Genomic DNA, 19,224 nt, shown 5'->3' with positions numbered 1-19,224 from the left:
CTCGCCACTAGATCGCGCCCACCACTTTTAGTGTCCCTGGTAAGAAACATATTTCAGAAGTTTTATACTCCGAACTTGAGGCATTTATGGGACGAGTTTGTCGCTGTCAATTGGCAGAGAGATATCACATTATGACATCAATGTTTAATATTAATGTATCCCTGAACAATTTTTGTCATAGTACATAAAAAAGTACGTGTCAAGAAAATAAATTACTTTTCTAAATATGCGTTTATTTAATTGTCAAATAAATATTCTGTCATTTCATAACAATATTTAATTATTATTAATAACTCATTCTCTAAGGCTCACTAATATATTTCATGATGACTACCTTGTAAGCTCTTCAGGTAATCAATTTGATTTTATGCTTGCTACTTAACGCGTAATTATCTTTACTAAATATTGTATAGTTTCTAATAACTTGTTTTGTTGCTGGATTATAAAATATTTAGTTAAAATAACCAAATATATAATTGGCAATGGGCAATCAAATCATTTTGTTGTCATAACTAAAATTTAGTTGTCAGAAGAACATTTTTTTCTCTGCGTAAGTATACTTTCTGCATATTTCATCGTCTTACTTAAGACTATTTCTGAAGATAGTTGCTATAACAATCTTAAGTAAGAGTTGCTGCGGAATTCCTTAGGGTATCGGATTTATTTTTATTAGCATTACCCGAGACTCAAATTCAGTACCTAGGTATGTACTTACAGCAAGCCCAGTGGTCCTTAGTAAAATTAAAAGCGCTACAAATTATTATTATTATCGGTTGATAAAATTAAACCGAATATTGCGTGGACAGCTCTGAATTTATTATTCTAATGCTGAATACACCGGTCAGGAAGTAACGAAGTAAGGGCTGCTATCTGCAGGTATCTTAAGCAATTCTTTAGTAAGGGTTCTAATGGGTTTTACGCAAATATCTTAGCCAAGTATTACAACAGATTTGCTTAAGATATCTTACGGAAATATCTTGCCTTAGACTTGTCCAAGACTGGCCATCTAGATTTACTTAAGACAAGATACAGATTTACATAAAATTTCTTCAAAAATGCTACTTGGGACATGCGCCATTTTTTCTATAGACAGCGGCAAAAATTTAAACTTCCATATAATGCAGAGCTGGTAAAAAATAGTATACACATCATGGAGTGGCTTTCGGCTAGAATAGACAACTGCTAACGGGTTGGAATATCCTGTTTCCCTCTCTGGTGTGTAATATATTATTTTACAACACATGATAAAAAAGCAAGTTTCTTATTACCCGAGTAAAAACAGAATTCCGCCGCACCACCGCCGTGACAACTAAAGAATTTATCTATTCGCTGCACTACCGCCGCACCACCACCGTGACGACTAAAGATTTATCTATTCGCTGCACCACCGCCGCACCACCGCCGTGACAACCCGAGTAAAAATGAAATTATTATTTTTACGAAAAAATTATAAATTTTTATCGACCGCCGCACCACCGCTGCACCACTACCGCACCATATCGCCGCACCATAGCTGTGATATTTTGTTGTAAATTATTTTTGATTAGTGATTTAAAAGTGGTATATTCTTTTCAATCTCATATAGCACAAGTAAACTTAGTAGTCACTGTCGGTAGCGTAGCCTAGTCGTTAAAGCGTCGGTCTTTCGTGCGTAAGGTCCCGGGTTCGAATCCTACTAAATCGCGTGCGTTTGGTTGATATTTATAGCGTTTTTTCCCTAAATTAAAAATTTCTACTCTGTTAGAAATTAATTTCATCACAAATCTGATTGAGTTCCGCATCATTAAAGAAAAAAAAAAACTACTACAATTGAGTAAGTTTTTTTTTTTTAATTTAGTTGAAATTTCTATACATGGCTATGTATATATTGAAAATTTCAATATATGGCCATATATAATTCACTTTTACCGGACAATTAAATTTCTCTCACCATAAACCGGGTAAATTAATTAATTAATCATAAGATATTTTGGCATTTAAATGCCATTTTTTTGTGAAATCGGGGTTATGCTTAAGCATTGGTGCGGCGGTGGTGTGGCGGTGCTGGCAGAATATATTTTTAGCGTGCGGCGGAATAGTCCGCCAAACGGCGGTGGTGCAGCGGTGGTGCGGCGGTCGATAAAAATTTATAATTTTTTCGTAAAAATAATAATTTCATTTTTACTCGGGTAGTAAAAAAAAATAATATTACGAAAAAAGATATCGTTCAAAATACTCTAATTATAACATTAAATAGATAATTAGTTACTAGTTATTTTTGTCTTTGTTACAAAAACGTGTGAAATATGATCTATGATTTTTTTTTTTTTAAGATAAAATTTATATTTATTTACTTTAATTACTTTATTTTTTAAGCTTTAATAATAAAAAAATATAAAAATTTTTAGCAAACGAAATTAAGACGATAATTAAAAAAAATAGTTATTTTAATGGCTTTAATTGATAATTTGTGAACTAAAATTTATTTCATCATAAAAAAAAAAAAAAGATGTCAATTAAAACATATGTAGGTAGCGTTCAAATTGAATTATTAGAAATAAACTAGCTTTTAGCAGTAAATTTTTATCCATATAAAATAAATTAATATTCGGGTAACAGAAATAATTTTAAAACAACTAAAAAAAATGATTTTTTATTTTTCTTCCTCTAAATTTAGTACAATAATAATTTTTATTTTATTGTCTATTTATATAAGTGACGGTAAAAACAATTATAATCATGATGGTTGTGCTTATCCTGGGGCTCAAGTGAGTATCGAATATTTGTAATTAATTAATTTAATTTAATTCATTTTTTTGCTATAGTGTAATGAGCGTTACAATCCATGTTGTGACGAGAACCTAGTGTGCAAACCAACCGGATTATTAAATAACTATATATGCATGAATAAAAGTATTTTCAATAATTAAATTATAGCCTAAAAACAATGGTATTACACTGAACAAAAAATTAACTTTTGTAAACATAATGTTTTTTCAAATAGTAGATTAATAAAAATCATTATATTATTAATTCCATTTTTAAGTTGAACAATAGTTTTCTTGAGTGAATAAAATCAAAATTTATTTGTAGTTCTCCAAAAAAAAAATGTACCTGAAAATCGGAACGTTTTTTGCGGAACGAAAATAAAACAATAAAATGGAAAGTAAACAATCTATTGGGTCTTAATTTTTGAAATATTTCACATAGGTGCTAGTATATCAGCCAAAAATTGTAGGCCACCCCCAACTTGAGTCACCTTAAGCAGTCAAAATTCAAATTATATAAATTTTTTCATTTTTGTTGCACGAAAAACGTTCCGATTTTCAGGTGCATAAAAAAAAGAAGTTCTCCATATCTCAAGCACAGCTCAAATTTCTTCGATTAAGAGAATTATTTTGAATGAAATCTTCAAACTTTTGCACTGAAAATATATTAGATTGAAAAGTTCCAATAGCATAATTTCTTGTATGGAGACAATACAATAGTTCTAAAAGTTATTTTTTTGTCAGAGTATAAATAAATAGAATAACAATTTATTAACTCATTTTTATTCCAGCTGTGTTAGGAATGTCTTGTAAGGTTGATGGAGATTGTGGTGCAGTACTGGACTCAATGTGTTCAATCAATAAAAAATGTATTTGTAAATTAAATCATGTACAATTGAATTCAATAACTTGTGCGCCATTATTAGATCAATTCTGTGGGAGTAATAAAAAATGTGGAGTCAATCATTCTATGTGCATTAATAATCATTGCAAATGTAAATTTGATTTTTTGCCTCGATCTAACGTTCAATGCTTGCCGAGTGAGTTTTGACATCTTATTAAAGTAATAGCTTTTATTTCTATAGGCGGAACCATGGAGTCCGATATTTTTAAGAAATGGAACGTTATGGTTAATTTAATGCTTAGACTTGCTGGAAATTCGTATCGGGTGCGGGTTGAATTCTGCTCATTTAGAAATTTGTAACGAATTAAATCTTCTGAAACCTATCAATTTTTATTATGCTGTTGACCAAACTGGGAACAGGAAGTGAAGCATCTAAAAAATTATTATGCTCATACGAAAATTTAGTATGTTGTATCAGAACACTTACTACGCGCGAAAAGTTTATCGATAAGCTTTAATAACAATTACTTTCATATATTTTAATAATTGTGATGTGGCGTAATGATTTTTTACAAGATCATAATAACTTTTTTGATTCTTCACTTCCTGTTTCAAGTTTGGTCGACAGCACAATTAAAATTGGTAGGTTACGAGTCAAAATTTTTCTCCGTGTAAAGATGGAAAATGAAAATTTATGAGACTAATTTAAGCATTTGATATTTGTGAACGAATAACATAATAAATTTTTCAATTCAAATGTAATGCAGAATTATTGGAGTCAAGTTGTGAAAATGATACAATGTGTGATGCCATAAAATTTGCGAAGTGTTCAAGTAATAGAATTTGTATCTGTTCATCGAATACTCTGATGACAAGAGAAAATCACTGTGTACCTATTTTAAATGGTCCTTGTTGGATCGATAGTGATTGCATGACTAATAATTCAATCTGTATCCATAATAAATGTCAATGTAAGACCGGCTTTGTGCGGCGAAATGAAAATACCTGTAAAGAAGGTATATGTTATTGATCAAATTACAGTCAATCGAGGTGACACATCCAATTAAATATAAAAATTCATTAAAAGTTATAAATGATAAAGATACGAAATCATGGTTTTATTTTTGATTTATTATATAAGAGAAGGGCGGGCAAAACGGGCCACCTCAAAAATTTGGTAAAAATTTTTTTTTCAAAATTCTTCTAATCGTCATTTTTGCACAATTTTGATATCCCCAAATTTTTTTTTAGAAAAATTTTTTTTCAGGAATTTGTCAATGGACTTAATATTTTGTTAGCCACGAAAAAAAAGCTTAGATTAAATAATCAACATTATTAGTCATTTTTTTTTTACTAAAAAGAAAAAAATTTTACTTCTTTTTAGTGATGGTCCGTTTTGCCCACCCGTGAACAAAATTTATCTATGACAATTGTAAATTTGGTTTAATACTTCAAATAGAAGTCAGAACAATAAGATTCACCGTGTTCAAATACACAAAAATTTATTATTCCCCTAGCGGTACTTTTTTTTTTCACCCTTCCCCTATTTTCATCATTATAAAAAATTTTTCAGAAAAGCAAACCAATGCTACTCTGATTGACTGTATCGAAAATGAAAAAATTTTTCACGTATCATATTGTCCAATAAATTAATTCTTTGCTATTTTATATTTTAGGACATTTAAGTATGCCTTGCCGATCTGATAAAGAATGCAATAGTATAATAGAGCATTCAATATGTTTGATAAATAATGAATGCTTCTGCGATGTTGATTATATTCCGATAAATGGTACTATATGCGCACCCAACATTAATATAGATTGTTTTTATGATGATCTATGTGCTGCAAAGAATTCTGATTGTATTGATAATAAGTGTCAATGTAAACCTGGATACATATACAGCATTGATAAATGCATACCAAGTTAGTTTAATTATGCGAATATTTGAAATTAAAGATAATAATGAAGATGAAAATAGAACATTATGTGACAAAGATAACAAAGAGGTGACTGCAAAGCCAATTGATGGTCCCTGCCTCAGTTATGCTGAACGGTGCCATCAAACGTTTGCAAATGCATTTCACCTCGAATTATGTATTGTTCTTCATGATTATCTGTATCAAAATTGAGTTTGAATGTCCTTTAAACCAATAAGAATGAAGTAAATTATCATCAGGAGTAATTGTTTATCTTTTTTCATAGAATATTTAAATGAATCTTGCGACATTGATCAAGAATGTAAAAAAATTAGTAATTCGAAATGTTCAGTAAATAAAAAATGTGTCTGTAAACATAATTATAGTCGATTAAATGAAACGACATGTTGGCCAAAACTGACCGGATTATGTATGTCGGATGAACAATGTACAGTAATTAATTCCGTTTGTATTAATAAACGTTGTCAATGTAAATCAAATTATCTTGCTGTATTAAATGAAGAATGTCTTGCAGGTAACCATTAAATTGTTAATGAAATTAAAACAATAGAACACTATAGATGAATGAAATTTGATTGTTTATTTTTTTTTATTCTTGTTGTAAAACTAGTTAATTTGGGACAGACATGTTTGAAAAACAGTGATTGTCGGAAAATACCGTATGCAACATGTACCGAAGACAACCAGTGTGTTTGTCGATTAAATTATACTCAGTTAAATGATACAACTTGTATTGTACCGATGAACGGGTATTGTCAAAACGATAAACAATGTGTATTTGATAATTCTTTTTGCAGTAATGATAAATGTCAATGCAAATATGGTTTTATGTTACGGAATGACAATGAATGTATATCTCGTACGTATGTTTGAAAGACAACGAATTCGTTGATATGAAATTATGCTTATGAAGGATCTACAATTTGCTTCTATCCCATTGTAGATTACATAGGAAAGTCATGTGAGACTAACGAAGATTGTGATGAGATTCGACACGCAAAATGTTTGGACAAAAAAAAATGTGTTTGTAGAGAAAATAATGTTCAGTTAGATTTAATTACATGCGCGCCATTATTAGGTAAATTTTGTTGGAAGAATGAAACGTGTGCCACCGATAATTCTATTTGTGTTGATACTGAATGTCAATGTAAAGTTAACTACTTAGAACGATCCAATCAATGCCTACCAAGTAAATACATCTATCTATGATCTAGATTACATGTATATATATGTATATATTGAATCGATAACAATTATTCAGATAATTTAATTTAATCTTATATTCAAGCTTATTTGAAACAATCATGTAGAATCGATAAGGATTGTCAATACATAAAATATGCCGTGTGTTCAAGCAATAACGAATGTGTTTGTAAATTAAATTATGTTACGATCACGAACGTTAGATGTGAGTCACTAATCGACGAACACTGCGATAGTGACTTAGAATGTTTTCCACATTTTTCAATTTGCATTGATAATAAATGTCAATGTCAACAAAATTTTATTCATCAATCTAACACAAACTGTACACCAGGTGAGTGGAAGATTATTTAAATAATTTAGTCAAAATAAATAATTTCATTTTTTTTTACTTCATAGTTTTTTCTGAGAGTTACTGCGATAATGATGAAAATTGCACCAAAATAAAAAAAAATTCGGTTTGTGGGAAAAACAGAGATTGTATTTGTAAACCAAATTATGTTGCATTAAATGAAACTGTGTGTGCACCACTACTAAATCAAGACTGTCAAAACAATGAAATATGTGCTACTGACAATGCCATATGTGTAGAAAATAAGTGTGCCTGTAAAGCTAATGTCACATCACAATCCAATAATCAATGCTTACCTAGTCAGTAAATACTTAATCGTAGTAATGAGCTAATAAGACATTATCATAAAACCTCGAACTATTTTCATAGATTCAATAATAATTCTTTAAGTTTAGCGTTATATTGTATTTTACAGAACGTTTGGGCCTATCTTGTAAGGATGATATTGATTGTCGTAAAATAAAGAATGCAAGATGTTCAATAAATAAAAAATGTGTTTGTAAGAATAATCATGCTAAATTAAACAAAAAAGCTTGCGCTCCACTATTAGAGGAATTTTGTTCAACTAGTGAAAAATGTGCTATGGAAAATTCAGAGTGTATTGATAATATGTGCAAATGCCAAATTCATTTTGTCCCGATTAATAATAATCAATGTGTATTGGGTAAATTATTGTGGTAGAAAAATTAAAAGATTTGAATTTTTCTAATAAGATAAATAATTAATATTTTAATTTTACTTTTAAAAGAATTCACTGAAAAATTTTGTCACTCTACTGTTGATTGTCAAGGAATAACAAACGCTGAATGTTCAGATGATAAAAAATGTGTTTGTAAACAGAATTATACTGCAATGAACGAAACATTGTGTACACCACTTTTAAATGGTCATTGTTCAAATGACAGCGATTGTCTTACTCCGGATTCATTTTGTGACTCTAGTAAATGTCACTGTAAACCTTTCTATGTACCTAAATCTAACAATCAGTGTATATTACGTAAGTAAAATTTTTTTTCCCGCAAAATTTATAAATTTTATTCAATAGGAAAAAAAATGTTTATCTTCCGAGAAAAATGAATTACATATGCCCATCTATAGAAAATATATGAAAATTAGCCATATGTGAATCATATATGATTCATACATGGATCATTCATGCATGTATGGGCAAATATAGAGCGTATATGGCTCATTTTTACAAATGACCACACGGAAAAAATAGATAGGAATGGTGACTGTGCTACACAAGAATGATCGTAAAATATGTAGAATCTGATCTTAGCTTATTACTAGTTCTCGTTAAAATAGAGGTGGGTAGTTTTTACTTACGACTGAGTACAATTCAACATAGCAACCATCACTGTGTTACACATTATGTTGAAAACACGAGCGGTTATCGTGTTTACATTCACTGTTCGCTAACCACATAATACAGGTTCTTTTCAGCAGTAAAACGTTAAGAAATACGTTCCTTGATTATTCAACATAGTGACCATTCCTGTGCTGGGCAAAAACTGTTGTTTTCAGTCGACGCTGAACAGTAGTCGAACATGTAACTGAAAACAACAGTTCTTACTCAGCACAGGAATGGTTACCTACCAGTGGTTACTTACCAGTGTCTATACTTATTTCATGTAGTCATACATCTACTGCTGAAAAGAACCTATATTATGTGGTTAGCGAATGGTGAATGTGAACACGATACCCGGGTTATAATATATAGCCTCATCGAACCCAAGTAAGCCTCACGGAGAGAAAAGAATAGTTCTGATTCCTATGCTAGAATGGTAACCATTACTATGTTACATTGTAACGAAGACTTTTGTGAAACTCCTGTGTGAATTTGCTGTAAAAAATCTTTAGCATTGTGGCAAAAATATGAGTGATAGCTCATTCGATGCGGAATCAAATTTTGAGCAAGATGTGTTTTTTATTTTTTTTATTTATCAAAATTTCAATTTTTTATTAACAAAAAATATAAACAAAATAAAGAATCTTAGATTGTTGTTGATAACTCAATAACTATAAGCGATATCGAAAATCTAAAAAAAGATCTTTAAAGAGGAGGAAATTTCTGAAAAAAAGTCTCGACTCCCCGAACTCTAGCTCCATAAACAATAATTTTTATTTAATGTTGAAAATTGCATTCCGCGAGGCTGCTGTCACATTGGCGTCTTGAGGTTAGAGTAAGACAGCAGCCTCGCGGAATGCAATTTTCAACATTAAATAAAAATTATTGTTTATGGAGCTAGAGTTCGGGGAGTCGAGACTTTTTTTCAGAAATTTCCTCCTCTTTAAAGATCTTTTTTTAGATTTTCGATATCGCTTATAGTTATTGAGTTATCAACAACAATCTAAGATTCTTTATTTTGTTTATATTTTTTGTTAATAAAAAATTGAAATTTTGATAAATAAAAAAAATAAAAAACACATCTTGCTCAAAATTTGATTCCGCATCGAATGAGCTATCACTCATATTTTTGCCACAATGCTAAAGATTTTTTACAGCAAATTCACACAGGAGTTTCACAAAAGTCTTCGTTACAATGTAACATAGTAATGGTTACCATTCTAGCATAGGAATCAGAACTATTCTTTTCTCTCCGTGCTCAATCGGAGCCTCACTGAGTAAAAAATTTACAATTTTCTTAGCGGGAAATTAAAAAAGCATTTTGAGCCTCAAATAATACTCACAGAGCCTCAATGAGCCTCAAATTATGATCAAAGAGCCTCAAATAATACACAGAAAAAACAGATATCTTAAGTCAAGAAAATATTTTTGAAGACAAACGTTTTCGGGAACCAAGTCAAGATTTTCTTGAGCCAAGAGAATTCGTCTTGGTTGGAGAAGATTTCTACTTTATCTGAGAAAATTGAGGTCTCCAAAAAAATTTTCTTGAATCAAGAATATTTACCTTCAGTCGAGAATTTTTTTTTTGTGTGTACTAATCGAATTTAAATTACATAGTCGAGACTAGGTTCATTTGAGGTTCATCGAGGCTTATTGAGGATCTGTGAGCATCATTTGAGGCTCTGTGAGAATTGTTTGAGGCTCAAAATGCTTTTTTTACTCAGTGAGACTGGATTGAGGCTTACTTGGGTTCGATGAGGCTAGATTGAGGCTAGAAATTACGATCCGGGTAACCGGTCGTGTTTTCAACATAATGTGTAACATAGTAATGGTTACTATGTTGAATTGTACTCAGTCGTATGTAAAAACTACCCACCTCTATTATAGCGAGAACTTGTATTGTGCTAAGATTAGTTTCTACATACTTTAAGATCAATCTTGTGTGGTACAGTAACCATTACGATCTATTGTTTTCCGTGCATTTATGATTCATTTTTGACCGGTGAGCAAAATTGGACATAAGACATTATAATATTTATTGATTTTCGGTGTAGTTACATTAGGAAAAGCTTGTAAAAATAATAATGATTGTTCAATAATACCAAATGCTGTATGCTCTCCGGATAAAATTTGTGTTTGTTCTAAAAATAATACCGCAATTGATGAAATTACATGTGCACCGATTATCGGGGGAAATTGTTCAATAGATGAAAATTGTCGTTATAATACAATCCACTGTATGAATAATAAGTGTCAATGCAAACCTAAGTTTTCTTCTATATCAGCCAGCCAATGCGTACCAAGTGAGCGAATTTGAAAACACACTTCAATATGTGTATCGAATATGCTTACAACAAATAAATATTATTTTTAAATTAAATCTTATAAATATTCTAGCTAATGAAAAACATAGTTGTGAGAATAATTTAGATTGTGGAGACCCTTGGCACGCGCAATGTTCGAATGATAAAGAATGTGCTTGCAAAGTTAATAATATTGCAGTCAACAGTTGGACGTGTTCTCCAATTATTGGCGGACCTTGTTGGAATGACCATCAATGTGTTGTTTCGAACTCTTTTTGTAACGATTATCAATGTAAATGTAAACCGAATTTCGTAAGCATATCAAACGATTTATGCTTTCCAGGTATGGATGCAATAAATTTTACGTAAAAGGACAACTTTATATCATTTTTAAATTTGCAGTGTAATTTCGACGGCCGTCAAATATAAACATATAATAAAAGCATATTAATGGGATCTTTATTGTGTCTAATTGATGTTCCCGATGATTAAATTTATCGGCTTTGATAATTTAGCTCCAAAATTATTTTTTATCATCAATCGAAAATTTTCGCAGCATGTACTGAAAATAATCAGAGGATACAGTGACAGTAAATTATTCCAAGTATTCCCAGATTTCACTCAAGAAACGAACTGCTGGTGTCTAACTAAAAATTATGATGTATTGGTTTAGAATGTCAATGCAGCCTACTTTTGTAGCTGTATCTCATAGTCTGTATGTAGAAAATTTATTATTTGAAAATAATGATAATTATGTAATAAAAAATTTCTGTGCAATGTAAACCAATACAATTTTTGAGTTGATTTAATTAATTAATATAGATACATTTGTTACATTTATCGTACTAATACGAAATTGTGTATTGAGTAAAATAATTTAGTGCTTCCCATATTCGCGATATCTAGCATTTACTGCGTAGTTGTTTTCTTTTTTAAAAATACATTGTCAAGGTTTTTTTTTAACAGTGATAATTATAGTTGCTTATATAATTGCCTTAAGGCATTTTAATAAAAACTCTGACGGAACCCAGTTTTTAATTTTTAGGCGAGAGTAGAGCATACCTACGCTCGCGCTTAAGGCATGCAATAGATAATTATGAACAATTAGTATTATAAATAGAAGAGTTAAATTTTTATAAGTTTCGGTAGTGACTTCTATCAAATTACATGGAATAATTATATTTTTTTTTTAATAAGCTTTATTTTCAACCGTTTAAAAATTATAATCACACAATTTCGATTTGTTGTTAGATATTACAATAAAATAAAAAAAAATGATTAAACAAATTCTATCGTTTGTTCCATTTAAAATGTTATTGATTTTGTTACGAAGTAATCCAATTTATGGAAACATAAGCCATGAAAATAATCAATGTGCACAATATAAATATCCAGTAAGTATTATTTAATATTAGATAATCAAATATTATACAAAATAGTATATGAACACATTGACTGGAAGGTGTTTTCGACAACGACTATGATTGGTTCACGCACGGAAAGATTAGAACCCGACTGGTTACTGTTTTGCACCCGACTTAGTACGGTGCTGGAAGAAAATGCTCGGTTGTGGTGCAGCGCCACACTGATTACTGTGCGGGACCTGACTAAGTCGTGTGCGCATACTACTCAGTCAGGTTCCGCACAGTAATCAGTGTGGCGCTGCACCACAACCGAGCATTTTCTTCCAGCACCGTACTGAGTCGGGTGCAGAACAGTAACTAGTCGAGTTCCAATCTTTCCGCGCAAGTCGTTAAACTCTTCCTATTCAATACGTTACGAAAATTTTTGCATTGAATGGTAAGAAAGAATGTTTTTATTGGTAAAAAAGGACGCTACATTAAATTAAATTTTTTTAATAACCTTAAATAATATTAAATCGTACTATTATAAGTTCATTTCTGTTTTATGTCTGATATACAAGATTATGACATAATGATAGTAATAATTAAATATGATTAAATTAATTTTTATAATAATTTAAAATTATTTGAATTGTTTTCAACACAATCAGCAAAAATAACTAGAGTTTCTAGTCAGGTTCATATAGTGAATTGTACATTATAATTACATGCAGTAAGATGATTTTCTATAGTCTAAGGGCTCTTCGTTGTCTTTAGCTCGAGACGACTGTTCATTGGGTTTTCTGTTGGATTGCTTAGTGACTACTCTCTAAAAACACTAAAAACGAATTAGTGAGTCAAGTGATAATCATTATTTGGCAGTGACCAGTCACTTATTGCCAGTAAAACGTATACCACAATTTGAATTAGTGACATACTTTCCCCTAGTAATCAGTGAATAGTCACGATTTTAACTATTTCGAATTTCAGAGAGTAATAAACAGTGTATATATATAAAGTGTAGATTTGTCATATTTTTCACGAACATTATGGATATTCTTCGCGATATTTATCCTTTGGAGTGTCATTTTTAACCAATCAAAGAGGTGCTTTCTTATCATGCACTGTTAGAAGTATTTATTTGAGCCAAATAAATATTTGTTAATAGTTAATAAATGATTTATTAAATGAGATTTATTTGGGCCAAATAAGCAATTTCTTAATAGCACCGGCACACAAAAAAAAATAAGTTCTCTGTACTTTTGACGGGACCGATTTATTCCCATGTATTTTGACCCGCTGAATCCGAATCCGAGGTCCGTTTAACCCGTACACCCTCAGATTTTTAGAAAACTTTAAAAAACCTCAAAAATACACAAAAATCGACCGTTTTTTAAATTTATAAATTTTTTTAACCCTAACTAAGCATGATTTTTATGTATTTCGGTCCTCCCCATACTAACCTGAAGTTTATTTAAAACATTAGCCATTTAAAGTCTGAGTAAATTCCAAAAAACCCCAAAAAATTACAAAAAAGCAAAAAAATTCTTAGTATTGTGATGAAAAAAATTTTATAGGGCTAAATAAATAATTATTTTCATGTATGTTTATCTGTCACATATAATTCTCGAACATCCATAGCTCAGACATCTCTAAAATTTTAAATAAATGGCAAAAATTCCCAAAAAATCGAAAAAAATAAAATTTGGTATAACAAAAATCAATTTTTAAATCGAAATAAATAAAAGAAATCATATTGTTCGATCTGTGATATATATATAAAAAATATTTTGGCCTAAAACATAAAAAAATTTTAATATGCTTCCAAAAATTTTTTTCATCACAATACTAAGAATTTTTTTGCTTTTTTGCAATTTTTTGGGGTTTTTTGGAATTTACTCAGACTTTAAATGGCTAATGTTTCAAATAAACTTCAGGTTAGTATGGGGAGGACCGAAATATATAAAAATCATGCTTAGTTAGGGTTAAAAAAATTTATAAATTAAAAAAACGGTCGATTTTTGTGTATTTTTGAGGTTTTTTAAAGTTTTCTGAAAATCTGAGGGTATACGGGTTAAACGGACCTTGAATTCGGATTCAGCGGGTCAAAATACATGGGAATAAATCGGTCCCGTCAAAAGTACAGAGAACTTATTTTTTTTTGTGTGCCGGTGTAGTTAATAAATGGCTTATTTGAATAGAAAGAAATGACACGTGATGTTAATTAAGTAAGGTTATGACGAATAATTTATAGGACTGTTTAATTTTATTTTTTTAAAGAAAATAATACACACAATTAATGTTAATTGAAGATAAAAATTATTATACAAAAAATATAAAAAAAATGAAATATTATAATAAATTTTTACTAACAATCACACTCATTCCATTCAAAGTTATAACCTGAATTTCATGTGTCATTTCTTTCTATTCAAATAAGCCATTTATTAACTATTAAGAAATGGCTTATTTGGCTCAAATAATTCTCATTTAATAAATCATTTATTAACTATTAATAAATCTTATTTGGCTCAAATAAATACTTCTAACAGTGTGAGTTACAAAAAAAATTTTTTATTTAATAATAGTGTAATCCTGCTTATTCACAACCATGCTGTGAATTAAATACCGCTTGTAGACCCGAAAGAATCAGTGGCTTATATATATGTGAACAATTGTTGACTGAATTTTGTTCATCACTTGAACAATGTACTATTCCTAATTCTGTTTGTATAAAAAGTGAATGCCGTTGTGAATCTGATTTCATGCTTATACCCAGTAAACTATGTGTACCAAGTAAGTATACAAATAGAATTTGATTTCAACAAATAGCGCAAAACTAAATTATGTTAATAGGTGTAAATAATATTTTAATTCATCATAGTTAAATTGGGACAAAAGTGTAACTATGACGAGGATTGTAGAAAAATATACTATGCGAAATGTTCAGAAAATAAAGAATGTGTGTGTAAATCAAACTACGTTAAAGTTAATCAAACATGTGCTCCATTATTAGGCGAATATTGTTGGAATAGTGAACAATGTATTACGGTTAATTCTGATTGTATTAATCATAAATGTCAATGTAAATATAATTACAGAGAACGATTTGACAAATGTGTTCCAGGTATTGTTTTAACTTCAATACAAAGAAAAATTTATGTAAAGACTATGTAAAAAAATTTTTTACCTTTATTGGGGGGTAGTCCATTTTTCACGCCCTTTATCTATAAATAGCAAAAATAATTGAATGGAAATCGGTTTAATACATTTCAGAATTCTTAGAAGTATTTTGTGAAATAGACCCACATTGTGAAATAATACCGAATGCTAAATGCGCAAAAAACAAAAAAAAATGTGTTTGTAAACGTGGTTATGTACAATATAATAAATTAGTTTGTGTACCATTATTAGACGAATTTTGTCTTTCTGATCAACATTGCCATTTTAATAATTCAATTTGTGTTAATAATAAATGTTCATGCCAACCTAACTATGTTCAAGAACTCAATGACAAATGCTTACCGTGTAAGTATACTTCACGAATACTGTAGATTAAAAATATTTATATATTTTTGTTTTAATAAGTGTTCTTAGGACTTGCATGCAAAGCCGATAATGACTGTAAAACAATAATATATGCAAAATGTTCTGAAAACAATAAGTGCGTTTGCAAATCGAATTATCTTCAGTTAGACAATCAAACATGTGCGCCGCTTATCGGAGAATATTGTATGAAAAGTAGTGATTGTCATCCCATGTATTCTTATTGTTTTCGTAAAATGTGCAAATGCATGAATAATTATTTACGTCGATCTAATAACCAATGTTTGTCAAGTTAGTACATTCATCAAAAATATAAAGCTCGAGATTCGTGCCATAGAGTCATTTGGGGCAAGTGTGCGCAAACCTATTCATTTTGGACTGAAATGCATGGGTTTGTGCACACCTACCACTGCGCACACTTGTCCCACATGACTCTACAATTACTTATTTTTCCCTATTGCAAGGTTATCTTGGAAGATACTGTAGGAATAATAACGACTGTAGTAATGTGATGCATTCAATATGCTCGGAGAATAACGAATGTGTTTGTATTGAAAAGTACATTGCATTAAATGAGACAACGTGTTCACCTTTGTTAAATGAACTATGTTCGAACAATGAAGTATGTGCAACATCAAACGCTGTTTGCATTGAGAATAAATGTCAATGTAAACGTAATTATTCAACTCAGTCCGATAATTATTGCATATCAGGTTACTATAATTATATAAATCAACGTGTTGGGAACAAGTTTAACATAGTTTACTTACTTTCATTTTCCAGAGCGTTTAAAAGGAGCCTGTGATTGTGATTTAGATTGTAATGCTATAAAAAATGCAAAATGCTCAATAGATAAAAAATGTGTCTGTAAAGAAAATTATGTTTCAATTAATGAAACAACTTGTGAACCAATAAAATACGATTTCTGTCCAACGAAAGAACAATGCTTTGTAACAACAAAATTTTGCCGTCAAAATAACGACTGTGACGATTCAGAGCGTAGATATTGCTCAGGAAACCAAACGTGTATCTGTAAACCAACTTACATTGAATTAAACGATATTTGTCAACCAATTCTAAGTGGTTATTGTTCAAAGAATGAAGATTGCATTCCGGATAATTCTTTTTGTTATTTCAACAGATGTCAATGTAAATATAATTTCATAGCAGTATCTAATGACCAATGTGAGCCGAGTAAGTATAAGTTTTGGCTTTTTCAAAAAATCAATGTAAATATAATTAGTGATTATGGCGATATTGATATTTCCTTTTTTTACTCTCTCCATTAAAAATAGATTATCAATTTTTATTAATGTTTAATTTTCTATATGTAATTACTTTGTAATAGTCGTTTTATTCGTTTCGTTTTCGGACTTCGATAGATTGAATTTCACCGAATATACATATTTATTTTTCAAATATTATGGTTGTTATTAATTTACCATAACACTTTACACTTTATATTATATTTGTAATTTCTTAAGTGAAATAGCCGAGGGCGTTTAATAAATAAATAATTTTTTTTTGGGCAAAGTTTTGTTAGGCCAGAAGTGTGAATCGAATGTAAATTGTGATTCGATTAAAAATGCAAAATGTTCTGAAGAAAAAATATGTGTATGCAACGAAAACACTCTTGTGTTAGACAAAAATACATGTGTACCACACATTGGAGTATTTTGTCTCAATGATGAAGAATGTCATATTAAAGCCTTACGTTGTCTAAATAATAAATGTGAATGTCAACCTAATCATTCATCAATATCCGATAGTCAGTGTGCAAAAAGTGAGTATATCTACGAGTTATTTTTCCATTATATATACATATAATTTGATTATTATTCCAGTAACTACAATATCTGATTGTTTTGAGCGTTCAAATTGTGGTGATCCATTACATACAAATTGTTCAAAAAATAAAAAATGTGTTTGTAGATCAAATCATATTGCTGTACAAAATGAGACATGCTTACCACTCCTAGAGAGCTTTTGTTGGAATAGAAATCAATGTATCGCTGAAAATTCAATATGTATCGATAATAAGTGTCAATGTACTCCAGGCTACAAGCGTGTGTCGAATAATCTATGTGTTTCAGGTAAGTAGTATTAAAAAAAAAATCGTTCTATCGGTTGCCCTGCGGGCCAGCCCTACAACTTCCCACTGTTTTCGAGCTCATCGAGCTCGAAAATACTTTTGTTTGCCGTTCTTTTCGAGAAAAAACGTTTTATACCATTTTTTCTTCAATGATATCTCTCAAACGAATTAAACGATTGAAACGGCCAAGGTAGCAATCGACGCGTTTTATCAAATTCTAAAGCTTGTCAAATTTTGAAATTGATTTATTGAGTCGTTTTTGAAAAATTTCGAAAAAACTAAGAAAAAAATTTTTTTTAATCCTTTCGACAACGGTTTCTCTTGAACGAATGAACCGATTTTGATGCTTGAGATAGCATTCGACGCAGCTTTTAAAGTTTTAGAGCCCAGTGGGTTTTGGAATCAATCCATCGAGCACATTGCAAGTTATAAAAAAAAAACACTTTTGAAAAAATTTTATTTTTGGAATATCGTTGAACGCACCTTACCGATTAATTTCAATTTTTTACAGTTTTTAAATATTGACAAGCCGTGTCAAATGACACCTTGACGTTCAAAAACGGTTGATCCGTTCAAAAGATACAGATATTTACATACGTACAAACATACACTCAGACATCATCTTGAAATTAGTCAGAATAACATCCTAGAGCCTCAAAATGTCAAGATCTGATAGAAATTTGATTTAAGAAAATGGGACCAAAACCAAAAACATCCTGAATTTTCGAAAATTTTCAATTTTTTTAGCGGGAAGTTAAAAAAAAAACGTTGAAAATTAATAGAACATTATTTTCGTCAAATATGTATATAATTAATTGTAACCAAATTATTCTAAGCATATATTTGTTTTTTTGCAGTAAGACCATTCTATATTCCATGACCCTGACAATATATTGCATTGATGGTAGTCAAATAAGTTCTTTATTCTTTACCTAATACATTGTTTAACTATATTACATTTAATATTGTCTTTGAGTAGCTAATTAAGGTGTTACGATAGAGGCTCAAAGACTTTCTGTTAAAGAACACTAAATATTTAAAAAAAATATAAACATTTTTTTAAATTTACCAAAGGAGAAAAATTTTCGACTTCGCTAGGATCTAAAAGATGATATTTATTATGAAAATATTATAATAATAATATAATTAAAGTAATAATGAAAAAATAATTATCATGAGCGATTGAGGTGTACGCTTTAAGATTTTCCAACATTTTTTTTTATGTATGCCTTTTTAAAATTGAATATATTAACGCAATTATTTACTCGTAAAATAATATTAAAAATAAGGCGTAGTTTAAACTTAAATTAAGCTGTTATTCATATTGAATTATCAGATGTCCTCTATTTAGAGCCATCAACTATTATACTCCATTGTAAAAACACATTAGGCCTTATCAAATATATTTACTAATAAGATACTAATGTTTTTTAAAAATAACCGTAATATTTAATTTCTTAAAAATCAGTCGTCCATAAACATTCCAAATACGTTTTAGAAAAT

General features: G+C 29.9%; 3 protein-coding genes across 3 annotated transcripts; all 3 read left to right on the top strand.

Annotated features, from left to right (window-relative positions):
- Window positions 1–3,549: 3,549 nt before the first annotated feature.
- LOC130663121 (protein eyes shut homolog) lies at window positions 3,550–11,109 on the top strand. The gene is made up of 12 exons (XM_057462211.1): window positions 3,550–3,688; window positions 5,268–5,474; window positions 5,551–5,710; window positions 5,897–6,045; window positions 6,142–6,390; window positions 6,475–6,720; window positions 6,820–7,068; window positions 7,134–7,385; window positions 7,502–7,750; window positions 7,835–8,083; window positions 10,492–10,740; window positions 10,835–11,109. Exons 1-12 carry the CDS (start codon window positions 3,550–3,552, stop codon window positions 11,107–11,109), a joined length of 2,673 nt encoding a protein of 890 aa, XP_057318194.1.
- A 3,739-nt stretch (window positions 11,110–14,848) lies between these two features.
- On the top strand, window positions 14,849–15,637 carry LOC130663114 (prion-like-(Q/N-rich) domain-bearing protein 25). The gene is made up of 3 exons (XM_057462201.1): window positions 14,849–14,879; window positions 14,968–15,210; window positions 15,360–15,637. The coding sequence occupies exons 1-3, from the start codon at window positions 14,849–14,851 to the stop codon at window positions 15,635–15,637; spliced, it is 552 nt and encodes a 183-aa protein (XP_057318184.1).
- LOC130669929 (prion-like-(Q/N-rich) domain-bearing protein 25) lies at window positions 15,596–18,970 on the top strand. The gene is made up of 6 exons (XM_057473089.1): window positions 15,596–15,920; window positions 16,094–16,342; window positions 16,413–16,823; window positions 17,164–17,412; window positions 17,474–17,722; window positions 18,579–18,970. Exons 1-6 carry the CDS (start codon window positions 15,818–15,820, stop codon window positions 18,599–18,601), a joined length of 1,284 nt encoding a protein of 427 aa, XP_057329072.1. The 5' UTR covers window positions 15,596–15,817; the 3' UTR covers window positions 18,602–18,970.
- The last annotated feature ends 254 nt before the right edge of the window (window positions 18,971–19,224 follow it).

This window comes from Microplitis mediator, chromosome 1 (assembly GCF_029852145.1).
Source record: "Microplitis mediator isolate UGA2020A chromosome 1, iyMicMedi2.1, whole genome shotgun sequence".
In the NCBI taxonomy this organism is placed as follows: domain Eukaryota; kingdom Metazoa; phylum Arthropoda; class Insecta; order Hymenoptera; family Braconidae; genus Microplitis; species Microplitis mediator.
The sequence above is the reverse complement of the archived record's forward strand: the minus strand, read 5'-3'. Positions and strand labels throughout refer to the sequence as shown.